Source organism: Muntiacus reevesi, chromosome 4 (genome assembly GCF_963930625.1).
Source record: "Muntiacus reevesi chromosome 4, mMunRee1.1, whole genome shotgun sequence".
Lineage (NCBI taxonomy): Eukaryota > Metazoa > Chordata > Mammalia > Artiodactyla > Cervidae > Muntiacus > Muntiacus reevesi.
The window spans coordinates 4,267,501-4,291,271 of record NC_089252.1 but is presented as its reverse complement, the minus strand read 5'-3'; the positions used below and the strand labels follow the sequence as shown (position 1 = coordinate 4,291,271).

General features: G+C 41.5%; 1 protein-coding gene across 2 annotated transcripts in view; it reads left to right on the top strand.

Moving 5' to 3' along the window:
- The window catches only part of ZNF407 (zinc finger protein 407), a 376,463-nt gene that overhangs the window by 19,311 nt on the left and 333,381 nt on the right, over nt 1-23,771 (top strand). For both annotated transcript variants that reach the window (XM_065932291.1, XM_065932292.1), the window contains exons 2-3: nt 5,127-9,786; nt 15,232-15,346. In XM_065932291.1, the coding sequence (XP_065788363.1) occupies nt 5,181-9,786; nt 15,232-15,346 (4,721 nt within the window). In that variant the 5' untranslated portion in view covers nt 5,127-5,180. The remainder of the gene's footprint in view (nt 1-5,126; nt 9,787-15,231; nt 15,347-23,771) is intronic.

Sequence of the window (23,771 nt, the reverse complement as noted above, 5' to 3'; positions counted from 1 at the left end):
ATTACACACCCATTTGTGGTAAATTGCCTCCAGTGTTATGTAGTAAATGGTTTTTAGGGTGTAAGTTATACTCTTTTCTCATGGAAGATGTTATTCAACTTGTAAGCATTTTCATAGAAAGTGATATTTTTGTCAGCATCAGTTTATTTTGTGGTCTCAGAAATTGATGAATGGCGACTAATGCATCTGAGTTTCTCGTTAACAGACAACACCTGGACGTGGTGGTACTGTATTAAGTTAGTGATAGTCTAGTGGTAAGAGACGTGTTTTCAGTAAAAAGTGCAGTAGACAATGGTAGGTTCAGGAAGAGATCTGAGTAGCCCATTGATTTCCCTTTGTTCTCGCTCAGCCGTCACCGTCGCACGTGGAGCAGGCTTGCGGGCTGCTTTACGTGCCCTGCCTTGTCCTTCCAGGCCTGAAGACAAAGGGGGAATTTCTGTGAGTGCCTGCCTGCCACACGCGCATCCCCACTGTGCCTGTGCCTCTGGCCTGCTGCCGGTGCGTGGCAACCTCACGGCGGCCCTTGGGTCGGTCCAGGAAGGATGGGGGGGGACGGCCCGGGTGGGCACAGAGCGCGGCCTTCTCTTGGGGGCGGCCTCACCCTGCTAGTGGGGAGCTTGCGCGAGTGTGGGCCAGACCGCCCTGGGAGAGGGGCGGATGGCGAGAACCAGTCAGGGTGCGGCCGGTGAAAGTGGACCCGAAGGGGAAAACTACATGCATGCTGCCCACAGTAAAGCGAGCTTATGAAGTGGTCCAATAACCGGTCATGTTTCTCTACTAGTTTCTGAGACACTTTTTGAAAAATGCTGAAAATAGTTCCTCTGAGAAATGGCCACCAGGTGTCATCAGAAGGCTGCTATTGATTTGTTTTATTGTTATTAAAAAGTGTATTAATGTTTTGATTTTTTTTGCTGCATCTTTTCTTTTCAAACCTCAGCAGAGAGTATTTCAGTTAATAGTAGGGATTTTCTTTTGGGATAGTTTCCATGTGAGTTAATAATTTTTTATAGGTAAAATTGAAGATCATGACATTCAGTTCAACTCAGTCGCTCAATCGTGTCTGACTCTTTGCGACCCCATGGACTGCAGCACGCCAGGCCTCCCTGTCCATCACCAACTCCCGGAGTTTGCTCGAACTCATGTCCATTGAGTCGGTGATGCCATCTAACCATCTCATCCTCTGTGGTCCCCTTCTCCCCCCGCCTTCAATCTTTCCCAGCATCAGGATCTTTTCCAGTGAGTTAGTTCTTCACATCAGGTGGGTTAAGTATTGGAGTTTCAGCTTCAGCATGAGTCCTTCCAATAAATATTCAGGACTGATTTCCTTTAGGATGGACTGGTTGAATCTCTTTGCTGTCCAAGGGACTCTGAAGAGTCTTCTCTAACACCACAGTTCAAAAGCATCAATTCTTTGGTGCTCAGTTTCCTTTGTAACTAACTCTCACATCCATACATGACCACTGGAAAAACCATAGCTTTGACTAGATGGACCTTTGTTGGCAAAGCAATGTCTCTGCTTTTTAATATGCTGTCTAGGTTGGTCATAACTTTTCTTCCAAGGATCATTCTATTGAAGATCACTTTATACATATGTATATATGTATGTATGTATATAGGTAAAATTGAAGACAACTTTATTTGTTTTTAGTTAAGGAACAACCACTATCTGAGAATTTGAGTGAGAGTAGAAACTATAAATGGAATTGCATATTTGCAGAGTGAGGATGTGTGGTGTGTTGAATAGTAATTGATCAATTTGTGTAGGAACCATCTGCTTTGAGAAGATTTGGCTTAATAATACATCTCATTAGTTTAGTCTAAATTCCCACTAAGTCTGCTGAATTTTGGAATCTTACTGTGGGAGGAAACGGGAGGCTCACGGTCTTCTCCAGTGAGCACAGGGACTAGGACTTCGAGAGAAAACAGGGATCCTGCCTTGAGTGATGACCTGCCTGGTCTGTTGTTTTGCTTTGTTCACAGAGGGTTGAAGTACTTTCTGACACATGGTCGACTTCAGTAAATGTTGAGCAAATGAATTCAGCCTATCTCCAGAAACGAGTCCTTGAACTTTCCCAAGGGTGGGTCGTGAGTTCTGCTATAATAAACTAATAATCTTTCTGATGAAAGCTTTTCTTTTTAAATTTATATGTGTGTAAGCTTCCTCATTTCCATTGAGTCCTCTGTCGATAACTCTAAGATACTTACTTTGGACTCATGAGTACCGATAGCATTCCAGTTCAGGCCCTATAACTCAAAACAATCAGAATGCTCTTGCTCTGCCTCTAGACTTTCTCTCCCTATGATATGTCCTGTATACTGAAAACCAAATCTTCCTGAAGCATTTTGGTGACTCCCTGCTGACACTGCTGAATGAATTCCAGCTGCTAATTCAGATTCTCCTGTGATGTGGTGGATGGTTCTCTGCCTGGGTTTTCAGTTGCCCCGCAGTGGAAAGCCAGAGTGGCAGCTCTCTGCACTGCTGCCTGTCTTGCATGCTCATCTGGTGTGTTCTGTGGCTTTGCTAATTCCTTTTTTCTCCTTACAGTGTTTTAACTGCTCCTACCTGCCCCCTCCAGAAAAAAAAAACAAAAAAGTTTTGTTTCTTTGGGGTTTAGCTCTAATGATGTTTCTGGTCTTTATCCAAATAGTCTACTTGGCAGTAGGACTGCTTGCCTCTTTGTCCTGCTGTAGTTCTTAGTTTATATCACACACGTGATCCCATGTGGCCTTGTATCAGAGTTCTTTTCCACATGTGTCACATGGCTCCTAGTAGAATATGAGCCTGCTGAGGGGTAAGGATGTGTTTTGTATCATTAGAGTTCCTTTCACAGTCTAGGCAACTCAGTGTCTATTTGTTGAATGTTTGTTATTGTTTCTTGTATAATGAGATGCTGAATTCTTTCATTCATTTTCAAAGCCATTTGGGAAATAGCAAAACATTTTCTCTTTTTGTTCTAGAATTTTTGGAGCCATTATATAGAAGATAACAGAGCCTCATTATTTTGCTTCTGCATATTAATATTCTTTCATCTCCAAAAACGAATGAGTCAGGTGCCCTCTATGGAACGTTGACTCTGAATAGACGTACGTGTGTTTGGTGTGTGTGTGTTCTGTGCACATATGCCTGTGAGTGTCTGTCGTGAAGGTGGTGTAGCTGTGGGCCACAGCGGTCTTGGAAGAGGAGGAAAGGAAAGACTCACTGAAAGGAATTCATGTCATTTTAGGCTACGTGTTAAAAAGGTTTTTAAAAATACTCTTGTTGTGGACACTTCCAAGCATATACATGTGCAAACACATAGAAAATGGATAGGGTATCAGTGTCACTCAGCTTTTAGCATGTCGGTACATAGCCTTCGCTAGGCCCCTTTCCCAGACTATTGTGAAAGACATCTCAGACAATTTTCATTTCATCAATAAACACTTAGGAGACACTTCTTATTTCATAATGAGCTATTTGTTCATTCTAAAACCTTCTGTGTACTTGGCATTGTTCTTGACTCTTGGGACATGTGAGCAGATAAAATAAAGCAGGCCTTTACCTTCTAGCTCAGGAGATAGAAAGAAAGCTAGACACATAAATAGCCGGAATGAGAAAAAAAATTATTTTATCAAAATTTAAAGCTTCTGCTTATCAAAAAATAACATTTATGAAATGGAAAGGGAGAAAATATTCATAAAATGTATCTGGCAGAGGATTTACATATTTATATTTATTGATTTGCAGAATGCTTTCCCTACTCTGTAGCTTCTCTTTTCATTTTCTTTTTGGTGGTTTTTGAAGATAATGTCATTTGAAATTGTTTAATTTTGATAAAGGCTAATTTATTAATTTTTTATATTGTTTCTCATGGTTTTGGTGTCATTATATATATTTTATGGTCCTTACTTTTAGCAGAGTCAGAGCAACAGCCTTCATTTGGTTTGTCATTGTTACAAAAAATAAATGGACAAATAGTTAAAAATAGTTATCCTTAGCTTCGAGGCCATAATACTTGATGGCATTTTATTAGCATCAAATCAAATGGCATTTGGCTGAGAATTCCAATCATGGTATAAAGTAAATGGAAAATGATATGTTTTTATAGAATTAAATAGTACAATGAAAAATGAAATCAATGTTACTGATTTTAAAGCATTTTATTCAATAAAAATTTTTTTTCTCCCCCTAAAATTTACTTCACTAATTCTACTCTATCACTGACATTTCCCTTTGCCATTAACGTTCAGACAACACAAAATGGCTGTTAGATGGAGAAATCGGTGATTGACAACTGGGATGGGAGTGGCGTTCACTGGTGGCAGAACTTGAGCGGTGAATATTCATTCACCGAGTGGTGAATATTCATTTTCATTTTTAGAAGGACCATCGGAGAAGGCAATGGCAACCCACTCTAGTACTCTTGCCTGGAAAATCCCATGGACAGAGGAGCCTGGTAGGCTGCAGTCCATAGGATCCTTAAGAGTCAGACACGACTGAGCGACTTCACTTTCACTTTTCACTTTCATGCACTGGAAAAGGAAATGGCAACCCACTCCAGTGTTCTTGCCTGGAGAATCCCAGGGACGGGGGAGCCTGGTGGGTTGCCGGCTATGGGGTCGCACAGAGTCCGACACGACTGAAGTGACAGTGGGACTCTGCTCTGGGGGACGGGGTGAAGCAGTTCTTACCTTTCTTTTTACACTGGGACTTGGGCTTCTGTTTAGAAGCCAAAGAGGGGAAGGCCGGCTTCCTGACTCATCTCATAGCAGATTTTGTTTAATCTATTTTATAGAATGGGAGTTCACTGAAATGTAATTTGAAAAGAGCTTCTCTGTTTCTTTTGTTTTTTGTTTTTTTTAAGTAGTAAATTGAAATGGACCAGTAAAGAGAACTAAAACATGGGAGTGTTTTTGTAAGCCGGTTGCTCTCCGAGTCGGCCGTGTGGTGACATGCTGTCGCCCAGTCTGATTTCATTCGTTTCACGAAGGACTTGGCACGTAATCAAGTCCATCTCAATGTAAAGGAGATGTCAAGGCTGATTTTGGGATGTTTTTCATCCGGTGTGTCACTTTATGTTGAATTTCGGGCTGACGTCTGTCTTTTCTGTATGTTCAAAGGTGTAACACTGCGTTTATGTTCTTCACAGGCTATGAGAGCCCAGTGACCGCCGCTGACACAGAAGCTCGCTGGCACTTTATTAATGATGGATCCCGGGAAGAAGCCGGGGAGCGATGAGGGTGACCGTGTAAACGAGGAGGCAGAGCACCCGAGTCACAGCGCATCCCACGGCGTGGACCGTGGGCCCATATCTGATGAGACAGCGGACTCCGCTGAGAATTCCACAAACAAAAGGGGTTTTGTAGAGTCCTCGGACTTGGACCACGTTGTTGAGGAGGACGGTGGAAATAAACGCGCTTCCAAGCGAATGAAACTAGCGGAGGCTGAGCCCCTGCGGCCCGGAGAGCCGGGCGCCCCTGGGTTAGGGAACCCGAGAGGCACGGGCCCAGGAGTGGGTGTCGCATTGCCGGGGACTGGGGCGGGGCCCCTCCTGAGTGGCCATGACGGCGGCCTGGGCCTTCCCGGCCACCCAAGCCCAGGGGAAACGGCTGCTGGGAAGGAGCGTGCTCAGGAGACGACAGTGTTCCTTGATCCGGGAGGGGAGCCTCCCTCGCCCTCCAAAGAGATGCATGGGAGCGGCCCCCTTGGGGCCCCGGGCGTGGCGCTGCAGGGCGGCACACGTGCCCCCTCGCCTGCCTCCTGCCCGCACGCGGAGAAGCACGCTGCGTGTCCCTCACTGCGGCTGGAGGACCAGGCCTGTGGCCCTGCGGCAGACGGCGGCCTGGCCTTCCCCGGGCACGCCGGGCAGGCGCGCGGCCCACCAAGGGCCTTCTCCTGCGAGCTCTGCGGCTTTCAGTGCGCCGAGGAGAACCTGCTGAATGCACACTGTCTTGGCAAAACGCATCTCCGGCGGCAGAACCTCGCTGCCCGCGGAGGGTTCGTACAAATCTTAACCAAACAGCCTTTGCCCAAGAAGCCGAGTCCCGTGGGAGTGAAGGCCGGCCGCACAAAGCCTAGAGCATCTAGGCCGGTAGCCAGGAACAGCGACTCAAAAGCGTTGCGGAGCATTGGAGCCGGCGCATTTAGAGATTTCAGAGGAAGCTTTTCTAAACGGAGCGGGCGCGGCAGTGAGCTGCTGGTTGAAATGAGGCCATCCAGGAACACCTCTCCAGAGAAAGTGGAGGTGGTTGAAGAAAACGTAACCTCCCATGATGCAGCTGGGAATCCCGAGAACCAGAGCAAAAAGCTGGGCGTGGTCGTCACCTCCGAGGGGCTCCTAGATAGGCTGGCGTCCAGCAGAAACACGGCCCAGGCAGCCACCGGCCTCAGCACAGCCTCAAGACCCAGGGCCGATCGCGGCTTCCTCGTGCTGGGCAGCGGCTTCCGACGGCGTGCTGGCGCCTTCTCCTTGAAGGGCCAGGCAAAGAAGAGGTGCGCGCTCTTAGGAGTTAGTAAAAGGGGCACTAATGAAGCGCAGAGGCTGTATTCGAAGCACTTGAGGGCACAGGTGAAAACGAAAGACGCGGAGTTGGCGCATCAGCACGGGGACCCGTGCGCTGGCGCCCAGGCCCCAAAGCAGGACAGGGCAAACGCGCATCTCCCTGGCTCCTCCAACTCTCCAGCAGGGAGGCCAGCTCCCGACCACCAGGTGGCGTGTGTTTGTTCGGCCTGTGGTCACACAGCCACAAGCAGGGCGGAACTGGAGATCCACGTGACAGGGTGCCACGTGGGCGAGTTGCGGTTTCACTGCCAGGCGTGTGGCTTCTCCAGTGCATCCAGGAGGGATGTGGAGGAGCACGCACACAGCCACCAGCATCAGCAGACCGCCTCTGGCCTGCGTTGCCAGTGTTGTGCATTTACTTCCCTGAACGAGATGGACCTGAGTGACCACATGAAGGAAAAGCACAGTATGGGTTTCCTCTGCCCGCCTTGTCATCTGTTTTTCTCCTCCGAGAAAGACGTGGAGGAACACAGAGCAACTGAGAAGCACATTAACTTGTTGGGTCAGCCAAAGACTTCTCAGTCATTTAATGGTGATTTGGCATTACAGACGTTCCCTTTAAGTACTTTAGAATCAGAAAATGCAAACGTTTCTGTGAGTGAGGCGGGAAAAGCAGCTCAGGAAGAGCCAGCTAAGTCCAGGGTAAGCCACGGAAATGAAGTGAGGCATTCGAGTAAGCCTCAGTTTCAGTGCAAGAAGTGTTTTTACAAAACAAGATCTTCCACTGTTCTCACGAGACACATAAAGCTCCGCCACGGTCAAGACTATCACTTTCTTTGTAAAGCGTGTAATCTTTATTCCCTGAGTAAAGAAGGAATGGAGAAACACATCAAGAGAAGCAAGCATCTTGAAAATGCTAAGAAAAATAACATTGGCCTAAGCTTTGAGGAGTGTATTGAAAGGGTCTGCATAGGTGCAAATGACAAGAAAGAAGAGCTTGGCGTCCCTGGGAATGGGCGGACAGAAGGCCATGGCGGAGATGTGCAGTTCCGGGAGCAGGCCTGTCTCGACCAGAGCATCCTGCCTCCCCAGGAACTGTCATTGTCCGGTGTCATTACCAAAGAGGGTGAACTAGCTCCACCCCCCACTCCAAAGAGGGGGCGACCTAAAGGCAACATCTCTCGGACCTGTTCACATTGTGGTCTCCTGGCCTCGAGTATCACAAACTTGACTGTGCACATTCGGCGAAAACACAGTCACCAGTACAGTTATTTATGCAAAGTCTGTAAGTATTATACCGTAACCAAGGGAGACATGGAACGGCATTGTGCCACCAAGAAGCATAAAGGACGTGTAGAAATTGAAGCAAGTGGAAAACAAAGTTCAGATATCATTGTTGGCCCTGAAGGCGGTAACCTTGATGCTGGTAGGAAGAACACCAGTGTGGCAGTTTCAGATGAACCTGCCAACCCTCCACTGGAAGCAGACACCTCCGTTTCAGAACAGCCATCACTCGAGCAAGGGAATCCAGTGGAAGTGGAAGTTGAGAACGTGTTTCACCCTGAAAACGGGGAGACTGGCAGTCACCTTATTGAGAAAAAGAAGCAAACCTCTGTAGATCCAGAGGACCTTCAGGGTGACACATGCCTTCAGAGAGATGATGTGAGTACAGGTGAAAACAGATGTACGCACTGTGAGTTTAAGGCGCACTCTTCCACCTCTCTGGAGCTGCACGTAAAACGGAAACATACAAGAGAGTTTGCCTTTTATTGCATGGCATGTGATTACTATGCTGTGACTCGACGGGAGATGACCAGGCATGCGGCAACAGAAAAACACAAGATGAAAAGGCAGTCTTACCTGAACTCTACTAACATTGACGCCAGTTCTTCAGAAATGTCCAAAACCATCATTATTCCCCAAGGGCAGCAGAAACAGAATTCTGAGGAATTTCAGATTATTTCAGACCAACCCTCTGAAACTCTCAAATCTAGAAATGCTGCCGATTGCTCTATTTTGGATGAGAATACCAGTTTAGATATGTCCAAGGTGTTCTGTGCTTCTGAGTCTGTAGAAGCTGAGACTGAGGAGGAGTCTAACCTCAGTGAAGGTCACCCCTTTTGTGAAACTTTCCAGCAACCCCTTGCCAAGGACAAAGTTATAAAACCAGAGGAGATGGTACCCCTCAGTATTTCTTCTAATTGTGGCTCCCCAAGCAAATTTCAGGACAAAAACTCAGAAAACTCAGCTTTGAATCATGAGACAGCAAAGAAAAAGCACAGTATGTTGAATGACATCAATAGTCCAAACACACACGGTGAGAGTGATGGAGGAAAGTCAGAAGACAAAGCTGATAAAGTCCTTGGCAAACATGGGTGTCCCAGAGCTGTAGATGGAGAGCATCCAGCCAAGAGTGCCATGCTGAGAGCTCCTGCAGAACCCCTCAACCTGGGGAGCAGTGATCAGGACAGAGCTGGAAGCGTGCAGAATTCAGGGGACTTGAAAGATGTTCCGGAAGATCCTGTTCTGGAGAGTAAGGAGATTTTCATGAATTCCCGACATGAAACCAAAATGATTTTGGAAGAGGATGGTCCAGCTTCTGACAGCACCATTGACAACAATGATGTTTATGAAACTATAATCAGTATTGATGATAAAGGGCAGGCTGTGTACAGTTTCAGCCGGTTTGATTCTTCCATAATAAGGATCAAGAACCCTGAAGATGGGGAACTCTTCGACCAGTCTCAAGAGGGGCTTGTGGCAGCAGGAGTGAGGATGAGTGAGCTGCCCTTGAAGGACTGTGCTCAAGGTGTGAAGAAAAAGAAAGCAGATGGTAGTTCCTTTGCGGAGTCCACCCGGATTCGCTGTGACGACTGTGGCTTCTTGGCGGACGGTCTGAGTGGCCTGAACGTGCACATAGCCATGAAGCACCCGACGAAGGAGAAACACTTCCACTGTCTGCTGTGCGGCAAGTCCTTCTACACGGAGAGCAACCTCCACCAGCACCTGGCCAGCGCCGGCCACATGCGGAACGAGCAGGCCAGCGTGGAGGAGCTGCCGGAGGGTGGCGCCACCTTCAAGTGCGTCAAGTGCACGGAGCCCTTTGACTCCGAGCAGAATTTGTTCCTGCACATCAAAGGGCAGCACGAGGAGCTACTCCGAGAGGTGAACAAGTACATCGTGGAGGACACCGAGCAGATCAACCGCGAGAGGGAGGAGAACCAGGGCAACGTGTGCAAGTACTGCGGGAAGATGTGTCGCAGTAGCAACTCGATGGCGTTCCTGGCGCACATTCGCACGCACACAGGTAGGTCCACGCGGCCTCTTTACTCGCCAGGGCCGGGGCGTGCTCAAGTGGGGACCTGGGTTCCCCCCGAATGTGGAGTCCTTACAGCCCCTGCCTGGCGGCCCCCACCCAGCTCAGCTCCTGCTGCCCCCAGCCCTTGCCGGACTTTTGGTTGGCACTCAGCATATCTCCAAGTTATTAACTGAGACTTAGTGATTCCGAAGACAGGCTGTTTGGCAGGTTTCTTTGACCAGAAAGCCTAGTCCTTCTGATGCCTGTGTTACCTTCCTGCTTCTCACAGCTTTTCAGCTGTCTCTAAGTCCTTTAAGTGCCTGGTTCTCCAGGGTGTCTGTTCAGTGGCACTTTGGGTTTCAGAGGACCTATTAAATGGCTTTTGAAAAATGAAGTATGAATATTTCCTTACAGTTTTAGGGATTTAGGTGTATCCATTGCCAGATAGTTTATATCCCAAAGTGTAACTCCCAGGCAACAGGATTCTGCTCTCAAAGATCAAAATTAGTCAACACTTTTCAAAGTTAATATGTCCTGGGGATTTGGTTTTCATGGAGGTAGCACTTGGTTTAGTTTCTGTGCTGTCTGGAGTGTTGCATTTTAATGTTCAATTTTTAGGTAGAAATTTTCTTTTTGAAACTTTTTTTGGTGGAAAATACATAAGCCACTATTCTAAATTTATGTAAAAATTCACTGCACTGTTTCTATAAACCTGCCATACATTCTTTATTTTAAATAGACAGCTTTTCTAAATCATTGTGCTTTGCTTAGACAAGTTCTGTCTCCATGGTTGAATTTATGAGTGGATTTGAATAATAAATTCACATTTCAATGAACATATTTTCATTAAAACTGTAAGGTTTATTTTACTGTACTTTTAAATAATGGCTTATTATTAAAGCTATACTTTAGATTCATGCAGTTTTTGAAACTTAGTGCATGGTTATAAGGAGGCAGACAAAAGAGTATGAAACATTGCTAATAGTTGAGGGTGATTAAAGATAGATAAAAGTTTTTCATTGACAAAAGTAACAGGGCCACCAGCAGAAGATTGATCTCAGTAAACAGACACTTTGTGCTCTCGATTTCAGCTCTTCTCAGGCAGTACAACCACTGCTGGGGGAGAATTTCAAATACAGTTGTTTGTTGGCATCATCATCATCTCTGTTGGCATTGTGTTATTGCTCGGTTCCTGAAATGATACGGTTTTTAGAAACTAGGCTCGTTCACATGTACAGAAAATAGGTACTTTCTTAGCATGCCCTCTTAAGGCAGATAAAACTGAATAAAAGTAAGAGGAAGATGCTAATGGAGCTCTTTTTAGAATTCTTTATGCAACTGTCTGGTCAAGACATGTTGCTCATAATTGATGTGTCCATTACTTGAATTCTCTTGTAATTATAGTCAATAAGTCTTGTAAATGTGTTAAAGCTCACTAAAAGCATACAAATTCAAGAACAGAGTAAGGCTAATAATTTAAAATAATCAATGTAGGCATTTCAGCACTTAATTTCCCTTGTGTGTTGATAGCTGATCATTCTTAATCCATTAAGATTTATTTAGTCGTTTACAATGCAAAATAGGTTTGCACTGGTCACTTGTGCCATTTGAAAATGTCCACCAGGTTAAGTGCAGAATGTAGTCCATTAGTCTTCCTTGACTATATGTATTAATTGCATTTAAAATCAAGTTAATGTGGATGTGAAAGTGAGGTAACTATCAATATGTGACAAAGTAACCCTACTTATATAAGTTACATCATTGATTGTAACATTTAGTAAAAGTTAGCATACTTTTAAACAACTGGTGTTGGGCTTATCAGCAGGAACATTTTTATTGTGTTCTGAGGCACCAAAATAAGTGTTTCTGAGTACCCAATGTCAGCCCGCATTTCAATTTTGCAAGTCATTTTTTGGGGGGAGGTTACTCTCCGAGTTTTAATCCAACTTCCCCACCCCCCCGGGGGGGGCATTTTAGAATGAATTGCCTGTCTGATTCTTTGCTTATGTCCATGAGATAGTCACTGAGGGATGGTTATTAATGACTGACTGGAAAAGGGCTTATTCTTCCAATCGCTGTTTTCATATTTTGTGATTTACTATATGTTTTATGTAACCTTTTCTTCCCATCCTTAGCACGATAAAAGCAGCACTAGAAGAAATAAATGAGTTTTGGTCATCAAGGACTGTGGGGAGAAGACTCCCCAGCGCTTGCTGGTGCAGCGGGAGCTTTAGTTCCGCGCACCGGAGCTCATCAGGCCGAAGGCTGTCTGAAGCCCTTGCTTTCTGTTCCAAGCCGCTCTCGGGTGCCATTGGCACAGTCTTCATGTAGGAAGACGGGGAGCGGGTGGCTTCGCTGGAAGGTTCTCATGTCAGGGCTGGTACGACGGTGTGGCAGCGGGGTCAGCGTGGGCAGAGGCGCTCAGGGGGACTCCGCGTGCCCACGTCCAGCGCAGGGCGGCCGGGCGCAGTTCTCGCGGCTTCACCTGCGAGCTCCGCGTGCGGCGCTCACTGCTGTTTGTTGAATGGAGGGATAAGCAGGAGGACGGGTGAAGTGTTCAGTGTCGGGAAGGTTGAGTGGAGAAGCTTTAGGTGGGGGGTTGAATCCGTCTTACTTGACTCTCTGAGACCTAGTCTTCCTGTGATTTTTCAAGTGTCACGTCCGCGTGTGCAGAGGGGTTGGCCGTGACTGACGTTGAGGAAGGCCAGTGCAGGCCTGAGGAGAGGCTTAGTTTTTAACGTCTTGGGAACTCTTCTGTTTTTTTTTTTTTTTTTTTTTTTGGGGGGGGGGGACTTCTTTAGGTAGAATTGTAAGAAGGTGCCAGAAGGCTAAAGAGCCTCTTCATTTATCCCTTTCAGAAAAACCTCACAGACCAAATTTTATTTATTATTTATTTATTTATTAATTTTTTTTCAAATTTTAAAAAATAAAGAAAAAAAAAAAACAAAAACAAAAATCAAGGAGTGGGACTGTTTAATAATAAATAATAATTTATTTATTTCTAATAAATACGTATCTAATAATGTCAGTATGCCTAAAGTGTGAAAGTGAAAGTGTTAGTCACTCAGTTGTGTCTGACTCTTTGGGACCCCATGGACTGCAGTCTACCAGGCTCCTCTGTTGGTGGGATTCTCCAGGCATGAATACTGGAGTGGGCTGCCATTTCCTCCTCCAGGGGATCTTCCTGACCCAGGGGTTGAACCTGGGTCTGTTGCATTGCAGGCAGGTTTTTTTAGTGTCTTCCCCAGGGAACCCCTAAGACAAATTTTAAAATATGAGGTTTTACAAATTTTTCTTGATAAATACTATGCCTGGATTCGTGTTGGGATAGGCCTGGCAAGTTTAAAAATGGAAACACCATCAGTTAGGAAAAAAGTGGGAATATTTCTTGTTTTCTTGTACAGGAAAATGTGACCTCTAGTCTCCAGTATTAGAATTTTCATGGCACAGAAAGGAGATGTTAATACATCTCCTTTGTGCGTTAGATACAAAAAGTAGTTAGGGCCTCCGTGATTTCTGCATGAAAACATTCAGCAAGGTTACTTATGTAGGTGTTGTCAGCGCACCAGCAGTGATGGCTGAAATCCGAAGGAAAGGCAGCCTCCACCAAGGAGCCACGTGCCTTATGTTGCAGACACAGGAGGTCTATGTCCGCACTCCTGGGGCAGAACTAGAGGGCCTGAATCACAAGATAACTTTGAATCCTTTCACCAAAATTGTAACACACGTGTTGAGAGAGCTTTATCTTATTGTTTAGAGCCCTGGTGTTCTTGTTGATGAATAATTTCCTAATTACCTTACCTTTAATGCAGTGTAATTTAAAGTGCAGGTAATTGATTCTTCTCACCTCTTTCTTTCACAAGCCCCTTTATAGAGTTCCCTGTCTAGAGGAAATGTTTCTGAGTAGTGATAGGCTTCGTTTCTTCAGAATCATTTAAATAAACTGTAGTTTCTAATGTGACTGATAGAATGGGATTGCTGTAAGCTGCAGTCTCAACCTGCTTTTGACATTTAAACATATAAAGCTGACTAGATATAACCATTCAGGTGCTAAATATATTTTACATCTACTTCTCAGAGTAGAAATGGAAGTATTAAGAGATCTGGCTTCATTGTCATTGAACTGTGAAATATTCAACCTTGTCTGCCTGTGCTTAGTACTGTTGACTTTTTTATTTCTGTTAGAAGATTAAAATTAAATGCTTCACTTTTTTTTGTCAGCTTTTGGGAATTAAATTGAAATTTAAGACTCTAAAATTTTTTACTGAGTGCTTCAGTTTCGACAAAGTATTCTGGGAGGATTTCTTTTCCCAAGGGCATTGCACCAAGTTCCATTGATCAAAAATGATTTATTGCATTTTTTTATTTGAGCTCTTTTTGTGTATTTATTAAAGTCCACATATTTCACATTCTGTCTGACTATATTATAAGAGGTACTTCACCAAGTAGGTACTATATACGCTATGAAAAATTTGGAAACATTTGTAACAGTTTTAAACTGATTTTTAAAAGATGATTTTGATTTATTTATTTGAGGATTTAAAGGTTAGAAATAGAAAATGATATATTCATGTTATACTTTGAGAGAGTTGCTTCTTGTTAATATGGGTACTGGTGATCTATTAGTACCTATTTGCCAGGTAGAATCTACCTACTACTGACAATAAGTTTGTGGACTCTGAAATAATTTTATCTCCTCATGTTTGAGTATGGGTTAATCTTATTTCTTAATGAAATAAAAAAAGAATGTTGTTACTGTGCCTTTTATGTTGAAATACTTATTCTTGAAGTCAATAATAGCTAAAATGTCAGTTCTTCTGATTTGTTGAATCATCACAAATTTTTGACTCTAAAATGATCATAAAGGCTAATAACTTATCCACTATGTATTCTTATACTGTGTGCTATTAAAAGTAATACAGGGAATAATTTGGGATAAATGTCAGGAAAAAAATCTGAAATACCATTATTAGTGTGAATAAATTCAAAGTCGCAGAAATATGAGGGAACCAGGATGTGGCCACTGAGAAATTTATTTGATAATAAATATATTTTAAAAAGTATCAGATACTCTACAAGCATTTATGTTTTAAAAATGTTCCATTTAAAATGTTGAGTGACTTTAAAAGCCATTTTTGTGAATTGTAAGAAAAATATTTGAAACTATTTAGCTCATCTTATCTGTTAGTACTGCTCAAGTGCATCACTTTTGACTTTAAATTTTAGAAATGTTGTTGAAAGTTAGAAATACTCATTGAAACATTTTAAAGTGTTATTGGTGGAATAATTATGAAATGCATGTCTATTCAAGTTAGAAAGGTATGCAAGTGTTCCATTTTGGGGACAGAAAATTGTAATTAGACTATAAGTAAGATTTAAGATCTAAGCCTGTTTTAAAACTATCAGTAATGTATTATTCAAATTCAAATCATATTTTATGTTAAATTTACTTAGGATCAAAACCATTCAAGTGCAAGATATGCCATTTTGCAACAGCTCAGCTTGGTGATGCCAGAAACCATGTCAAAAGGCACCTTGGGATGAGGGAATACAAGTGTCACGTCTGTGGGTGAGTAAATTGAAACCATCTCTACCGTGGTGAACCAGGAAGCACGTGCGGGATATCCATTGTTTCAGGATTCAAAACTGATATGAGTAAGAGTGGCTAGAATTATGCATGCGTATCCTCCTTTCCATTGTTATGGTAAATTCCTTAAACACAGTTATGACATTCTTCTCCCACTTCTAATCCTGTGCTGAAGATGAGCAATTTTATGGGCTACAAGGTCAATTTGAACCTGTAATCTGTAAATTGACTAAATTATAGGATGTTCATTCACATTGCCAGAGAGAACTGTAAATTCCATTTAAAGACATAAAAAAATACATAATATAGCTTTAGGAGTGTATATGTATGTTTTTTTTCCTTTTTTTCTTTTGCTATACTGCTCTAATTTTAATCGCATTAATGGTTCTTTGGATCCATTGGACATATTCTATAAGGAAAAAAGCAGAAAAAGATTTCATTTCAGAGAACTGATTTTTGAGGCTTAAAAAACCAGTGTATAAAGTATGTTTTTGTGTAACTTTACTTCAAAACTTGTTATCCTGTTTTAGTTAATGGCTCTTTCCTCTAAAGAATCATTCACAATGTTTAATTGTCACTCAAATGTCTTACATTTAATAGGAAGCATTGAGATGCCTTAATGTAAAACTAATTAATTTAGCAGAAATGTTTAAAAGGCTTTAAAATGCCATGACATCTATGGTATATCATAGGACATTCAGAGCTGGGTTTTTAATACCTTACTTCTGATTATAAGTATATTTTAATGTTATTATGCTAGAGAAATGAATTAATAAGTGCATCATATAAAAACACTTTATGTGAAACCTGAGAAACCTGCAGTTCTTACGGTTGGTTCACAAAACACTTCAGATTCAATTAAATTATGTGATGTGCACATGTTATATGAGGTTTCTTTTTTCAGTGGAAGATTCTTCTGGCTAGCACTACTGTATAAATACCTTTTAAGTCACAAACAGCTTCTGTTTTTTAATGGATGGTACATTTCATCCCAGGATGCAGTTGCATATTTTGACCCTTAAGATAGTTTTACAAATAACTTTGCAAGCAGTTTTATTAACCATGGTCTGTGATTTATTCATTGGCAGAATTGATGGTTCAGTGACTTGGAGCTAAAGTAAATGAAGATGAACCTTTGCCCTAAAGCCCCCTGAAGATCAGTGGGAGAATGAGTTTTGTTGCTACTGATTTTAGCTGCAAGGGTCGAGTGCCAAATGGTGGATTTTAATTGCTCCAGGTCTTAGAATTTTAAAAGATATCTCATTTCTGTTTTTACCATGTGAATTATAGCAAGGAGGAAGGCCCAGACTGTGGTGAAGATTTGCTATAAGTTGACAAAAAAAAAAAAAAGAAAAAAATCAGTTTCTTCCTCATTTTTGGGAAATAAGTAAACAGTTTTTGCATACTGTGTTATTAGAAACCTGATTCCATTCCTTTTTTATTAGTGTTAGCAAGACCCGGGAAGAGAAGGAGAGACTTTCAGAGAGCAGCTTCTGACACATGTAGTGTCAGAAACAAACCTGACTGATTGGCTCTGGGTGTGTGATTTGAGCACTGCACGCTTGCTTAGCTCACTGCTCACAATGCATGACTGACGTGTTGCACTGTGGTTTATACAGTGATTCCCAAGTAGACTCCCAAGTTGAGTTGTAAGTACATGTAGGTATGTTGAGTTTTAAGCTGCTGTCATAGAGGTCTACATGTGTGTGTTTGTGTGTGGAAAAAGCAATCTAGATTCCCAGACTGTATCTCTTAGAATTACAGTAGTTGTTGAATTTTATTTGACCAAGAAATAATATTTCTTAATTTTTTTACTTAAAATTTGACTTAAAAGTCACATAACAATAATTTGTATAGGCTAGATATTTTTACAGTGAAGCTAAAAGTTCTGAAGAATTTCGGTAAACCAAAGAATGCCTATTGAGTCTGTGTAGTTGACACAGAACAGTAGTGAGTGAAATACCCTTCAGTGCTAAAGAAAAAGTGCCATAGGTTGTTCTGTATTTCATGTATTTCAAAGGGATAGAGCAGTATGTAGGTTAAAAGTTAAAGTAAAAAGCATGAGTAAAATGAGAACTGGCTCTCAGGCTAGTGGCAGTAGGGAGCACTGGCACGTTCACATCTCTGACAATGTCGATTCATTACCATTGATGGCTGAACAATCTTAGAAATGCTCGGTGGACCCATTCGTTCCTGAACATAAGCAGCTCATGCTGCATTTCTTCATTAGCTTTAATTGCTATCAATTTTACCTTTTAAAAAATCATGCTTTCAAAGGTGAAGTGATCTTTCAGGAACATTAACTCTCTAATTTTGTCACAAACAGAAGGTCCTGCCCTATGTTTTCTTTTCTTCAGTAGTTAGCATCTTAGTGTCTGTCTGAAAATTTTATCCATAATCCTTTCACTGTTTGAATTGTAAGAAAGACGGTTTTTCAAACAGTTCTGATAGAGTTGTAATATATGAAAACAGTGGGGCAGGCACATTTTTACAGTGAAATTATTACTCACATTGTTGTACTATTTTTCCTTAGTAACCTCTTCAGAAAGACCTGATATTTAATGGTGAAATTGATGAAAACAACAAATGGTGTGTTTTGTTGAATTGAGCTGAGAATTAATATATCAGTTTATTTATGTGATTTTTTTTCATATCTTTAAGAAGCTTTTAGATGCTCATCAAATATGTATCATATATATATATATATTTTTTTTTTTTTTTTACTAAGACTTAATTTAAGGGTTGTGCATTAGCTACTCCCTTAATAAAGACTTCCTTTTAAACTTTTAATTTCCACTGTTTGAACCTACACTGATCTTTGAATTTTTAAGCTCAGTTTTAACATCTCTCTCCCCTTCATCGACAAATCTTAGCTACAGCTTATCATGGGTTTAAGTTTTTTGACAGAAGAAACTGAGTGTATGAGATGTCTAATTTCTAATGCTGGCTAGGATTCAGAGCTCAGGATTTAAGTTTTGTTGGCCCATGGTTTACATGCTTATGTCAGGGTATAGGTTTCAAGATGTATTACTCTGAACTTCCTGTTTTAAGAACATGTTATAGGTAACTCATTTAAAAACCTTTCACTCTACTTTCACTTTTAGGAGGAGCAGTTTTTGAATTACAGTTTCTTAATGTTTTTCTTACTTCTGAGCATGACCTCAAGAGGAATTTTATAGAATTTAGGTGAATTTTATAAATGATGGATAGTTAAAATTAAAGTGTGCCCCGGGTTGGACATAGGGCTTAGTGGGGGAGGAAATAAAAAAATAATAGAAAGTACCTTACATAGAAGTTAATAGTTTTGTTGGGAACATATGTTTAAAAATAGGTAGACACATTTTTACTAAGTCCATGATCTTTACCTTTGTTATTTTTCGGTAGTCAAGACCTTACAAATCTCAGTGGCTTAAGAACATCATTATGGAAACCATGTTTTGTTACATTCATTTAAATTTATTTTGATAATCTTTTTCTCCATGTTTGTACACACACATGTGTATATATCGTACTCTCAATTATAAATAGTATTTATGGAGTGCTGTGGTTTAGGGTATACTTAATTACCATCCATTTCATTTGTTGATTCCAGTTTCATGAGACTGTTCATCTCATGTTTATTACTCCCATTGTACAGATTGTAGAAGTATTGAGAGTAGAAGTATTTTTAGTGGTGGAGGTAATTTATGTGGTAGTAATGGTAGATCCCTGTTTCCTTCCTTTTAGCTGTACCTTTTCTTTATTTCTTTGCTTTTGTTATATCTGTTGTTTTATTAGTTACTAATTTTAATTTGTACTTACTTTTTTCTCCCTAGGTTGTTTTCTCTAGCGGGTGATAACTGTACTTGCTTCCTTCCCAGCCCCTAGTCACTTTTGTTTTTTGCTTTTCTCAGACTTACATTATTTTAAAAAATTGCTTGCACTGTGTTTTACTTTAACATTCTGGTATTCAGTCTCTTTCTCTTTCTTTTTTCTGGTCTCTCTCTGTTTCACTTTTCTCATATTAAAAAGTTGTTTTAAATAATTTTATTTTTCCTCATTCTTTATGTGTTGATTCATTGTGCTTGAGTGGTTACAAATTGAACATGTTAGTATGACAGAAATAATCCCTAAAAGAGTAAAGATTTTATTGTCTTTCCATTAGAATGAGAGGGGTAAAATTGATCATCTTGGGTTTTTGTTTTTCCTTACTAGTTACTACAAAAAAGAGTTATTAGAAAATTAGTAAGTGGCCTGTGATTTCAGGAAACCTGGGAGATGAAGCCTAACTTTTTATGCCATTATTCACAAAAAGCCAGTATCCATGATTTAGGGATTATGTAATTTTCTGACTGCGTTCCCTGTATCTAGTCTTGAATCTTGTATATGGAGTTAAACAGTTGAGTAGTACTTACCTAGTCAGGAGGGAATAAGAGCATTTACAGATTCTGTCATCTCTGGTTCATGGAAAGATTCTAGACATTTTCTATTGTATATTAATGTGCTTATGAACTGTTTATTCTCAGTTGGCTTAAGAAACCTTAAATAGAAAGTTACTAATGCAGTGAAACTCTTTTTTTTTTTTTTTTGTGCGTGTGGCATTACCTAGTTTTTGTGCATTAGAAGGGATCTCTATGTAGATGATTATAATGTCACTTTCTGACCTTTGCAGCTTGAATAATTGTAAATCATTGCTTCATAGCGTGTCAGAGAATGTCTGTACTAGGCAATTAAATGGCAGAATATAATAGACCAAATTATTGCCTGTCATGTTTTCAACAACACAGTTAGTATTTGAGTTACACTTAATCATTACGTGCATTAGCAACTTCATTGGAATCCAGCTTCAGGCTGAGCATGAAGTACATTACATTATTTAAACCTCTAATGGTACAAGTCATTTATTTGTGTTGAAGTGTACAACATGCAGAGTTTCATAAAGCAAGGAACACTTGAGAGCTTAATTTATCCAAATCAAAGTCTAAATGCAGATAAACACAAGTGGCAAAAATTAGTAATTTTTATAGGCTGGAAATATTTAAAAATACATGGTTGTGGGTAATTGTAGGCAGCAGGAATAAATTAAAATCACTATTTTTAGTCTGCTTTGAGAACTAAAGCTGTGTATACCTAAATCATTAAAAGCACCATGGAATTGCATTTTTAGCTGAACAATTAATTACAGCCATCATATCTACAGATGTATCCAAAGAAAATAAGCTTTTCGTTTGGCTGCTTGTTTTGGTTAAAGAGACAGAAAAAAGAGACAGAAAAGATTTGTTTTATATTGTGTCACACATTATACTTGTAACAATATGAAGGGTAGCATCTCTCAGTTTTTTAAAAATCAAAACGAACATTAAAGTACTTTTTTATACAGGACACATTGCATGTTTTATCTCTATAATACTTTAATGCTTTTTGTTTAATGATATACTTTTGCCTTTAGTTTGAAAAATCTAAAATCCTCATGTGATGCCTATTGTCTCTCCCTGTCAGTGAGGAATAACCACATTTACACTGTTAGGGTGTTTTTCTGATGCTGAAGTCCTTGAAATACCATTTAAATAGTGAATGGATGTCATTTTATATTTTTTTAAAACAAATCACCTTTATTTTGAAAATCTAAGGGATACCACAGTAATTATATTAAAATAAATCACACTCTTTCTCAGATATGATTATAGGAGATCTTCCAGTGAGCCGTTTTGTGAACCCGGGAGAGCGTTGAGGGCAAGGCTGGGATGATGGAGAAGAAGAGGAAGAAACCCTCTTCTGTGTCTCCTCACAGGGAGCGAGAGCTTCTGTGTCAGACTGTGTCCTGTGCTCCTCTTCTGTGCTGAGTGTTTTCTTGCACTTTTGCCTCAAGGAGTCGGGTCATAGATTTATTCCAAGGCAGTAAGTATAGATCAACTCGTAAGAAAATAGCAATAGAATACACATTGTCCTTTGTTGGTGTCATAGTTGAAAACATTGACCTCTGGCTCTAAGGTCTTTTCCAGTGAAAAAGTCTTATCTCAGTGACTAAGTAATTTTTGCTTTATTTTTATTTTAAAGCGTTCTGTGGTGACTTTAAAAACCTATTGTGGAATCAGGGGATTCTTTATTATTTCCCGGGAGTGAAATGCAGGAGGGCAGCTGCTCCCCTTGTTTTCTCACCTGCCCCGTGTTTTCTGTTATTATTACTGGCCTGTTTTCTCCCTCCCTCTTCCTGTTCATGTGTTTCCCAAAGTCCTTTACTTCCCACAGGACTTTGCTCTTTGATTTGTCCGAGACTGAGTGAGAGACATTGGAAATGTAGATAGGAGGGAAGTGTAATGACTGAAGCATTTGTTCATTTCCCATGGGGCACGTTCTTGAGCATGTCCTCTTCAGTGGGCTCAGGTGGTGCAAGGGCCCTGTGGTCATGTGCTCCTGGTAGGAGACAGACTCGGAGGCAGACGTGTGAGCAGGGCACAGTGGTCCACAGCGGAGGGGTGCCCGGCTCTGCTGGGGAGCACCGGGAAAGGCTTCATTCAGAACACAGGTCTGAGTTGGGTCTTGAAGGATGCAGGGGTATTTATATACAAGGCAAATCTGGACATTTTTTATTAGTGAGAACAAAAGAGCAAAAGTAGTGAAGTATGGAACAGCATGGGATATTAAGAACACTGCAAGAAATTCCTGGAGTTTAAGTGGCTAGATGGGGTGAAGCGGGGAATTTTTTTTTTTTTTTAAATATTAAATATTTATGGATCATCAGGATGTGCCAGTGCTGTAAGTTTTTAGGGTGAAAAGATCAAAACAATACCTGCTGCAAATGGATGGAGAAAGCTCAAGCAGAGAAATGGCCCAGTCTTTTCTGAATCTTGTTGTTGATTCAGAAGATGTTTCATCCAGTAGGTAGCACTGCTGTGAAGGTGAGTGGGGGCTAGTCAGGGAGCCAGGAGCAGGGCGTCCCAGGCAGGGCCTTGGGGATGCTCAGCCAGGGGCAAGGCAGGTTCAGAAGCTGCTGGGACCCCAGCTCTGCCCGAGGGGGCATCACAGAGGACAGGGGCCAGGTGGCCAGGACCCGGTTACAGACCTGCGCCCTGCGCCTGTGCTGAGTGCTGGCTTTTCCCTCTGCTTTCCATCACTTTTTTTTTCCCTTATCTGTCTGTCTTCCTGCTTTTCTGGACTATAAAATAAGCAGTGAAGGGAGGAGACAGAGAACCTAGTAGGCAGCGAATGACTACTTCAGAATCAAGGGGCATGGGTATTGGCTATGGGGAATTATTTTTAAGAGAATTTCATTGTTCATAATTTTAATTAGGAATGCTATTGATTGTGGATAATTGTAATGGAAACAGGTTAATACTGGTTCCGTATAACTTTATGCGGCATATTAGAAGGACACACAGTTACATGGTCATACTGCAGTTGTCCACATGCAACTGGTAACGTTGAAAATAGACGTTAGAATTGCGTATCCATACACAGTTCATCTGGCCGGGCAGTGTGCATTGGACAGGAAACCGTCAATTCAAAAAAAAGCGCACATGCGCACTGCTGACTAATGGACTTTATTCTCCTACTCCTTAGTCCTTGGGTGTGTGTGTGCTCAGTTGCTCCAGCCGTGTCCGACTCTGTGCGACCCCACAGACTATAGCCCTCTAGGCTCCTCTGTCCATGGGCTTCTCCAGGCAAGAATGCTGGAGTGGTTGCCATGCCTCCTCCAGGGGATCTTACCGACTCAGGGATTGAACCTGGGAAGATCTCTTCCGTCTCCTGCTTTGGAGGGGGTTCTTTGCCACTAGCGCCACCTGGGAAGCCCCTAGTTCTTAGGTACTTTCTTTATTTCCAAGCACATACATGGTTTCTGTTCCAGTGGGTTCCATCTCCACACCCACTGTTTGTTTTCACTCTTCCCTGGAGTTTCTTCCCCTTGCTGCCACTGGCTTTAGCATTTTACCAAGAGCAAATACAGCATCTTTTTTGTCTAGGTGTCAGCGTGCCAAGGAGCAGCAGTTCCAAGTGCTGGTCAATGCTACTCTCTTGGTATATGAATTTTTAGAAAATTGAATGTTCCCCTTCAATTTTAAAAAGTACTGTTTACCATTGAGGAACCATAGGAGTATGTTGAACTGGACCAAAGGATGGTTGTTTTGAAGGACCTATAGAAGGTTAGTTGGCATCATAAATACACTGTCAGCTTCCCATGTGGCTCTTTGGGGAGCTAGAATATTCTTCCAATAGAATGTGGCTATATGCAAGATCTTCCCTTCTAATCTGTTTCAAAAGTGCTGTTGTAAATGAAGTCCGTGAAAATAGTCTCACATAGTTAATACATCTGATAATTATCATGATCATATTAGTAAATAAGTATGATTTTTTTTAATTGTGGTCCGTCAGTGCTTCTAAACCCAAGTTTGCACTAGTCTGAGAAATTGCAATGTGTTTACATATTAAA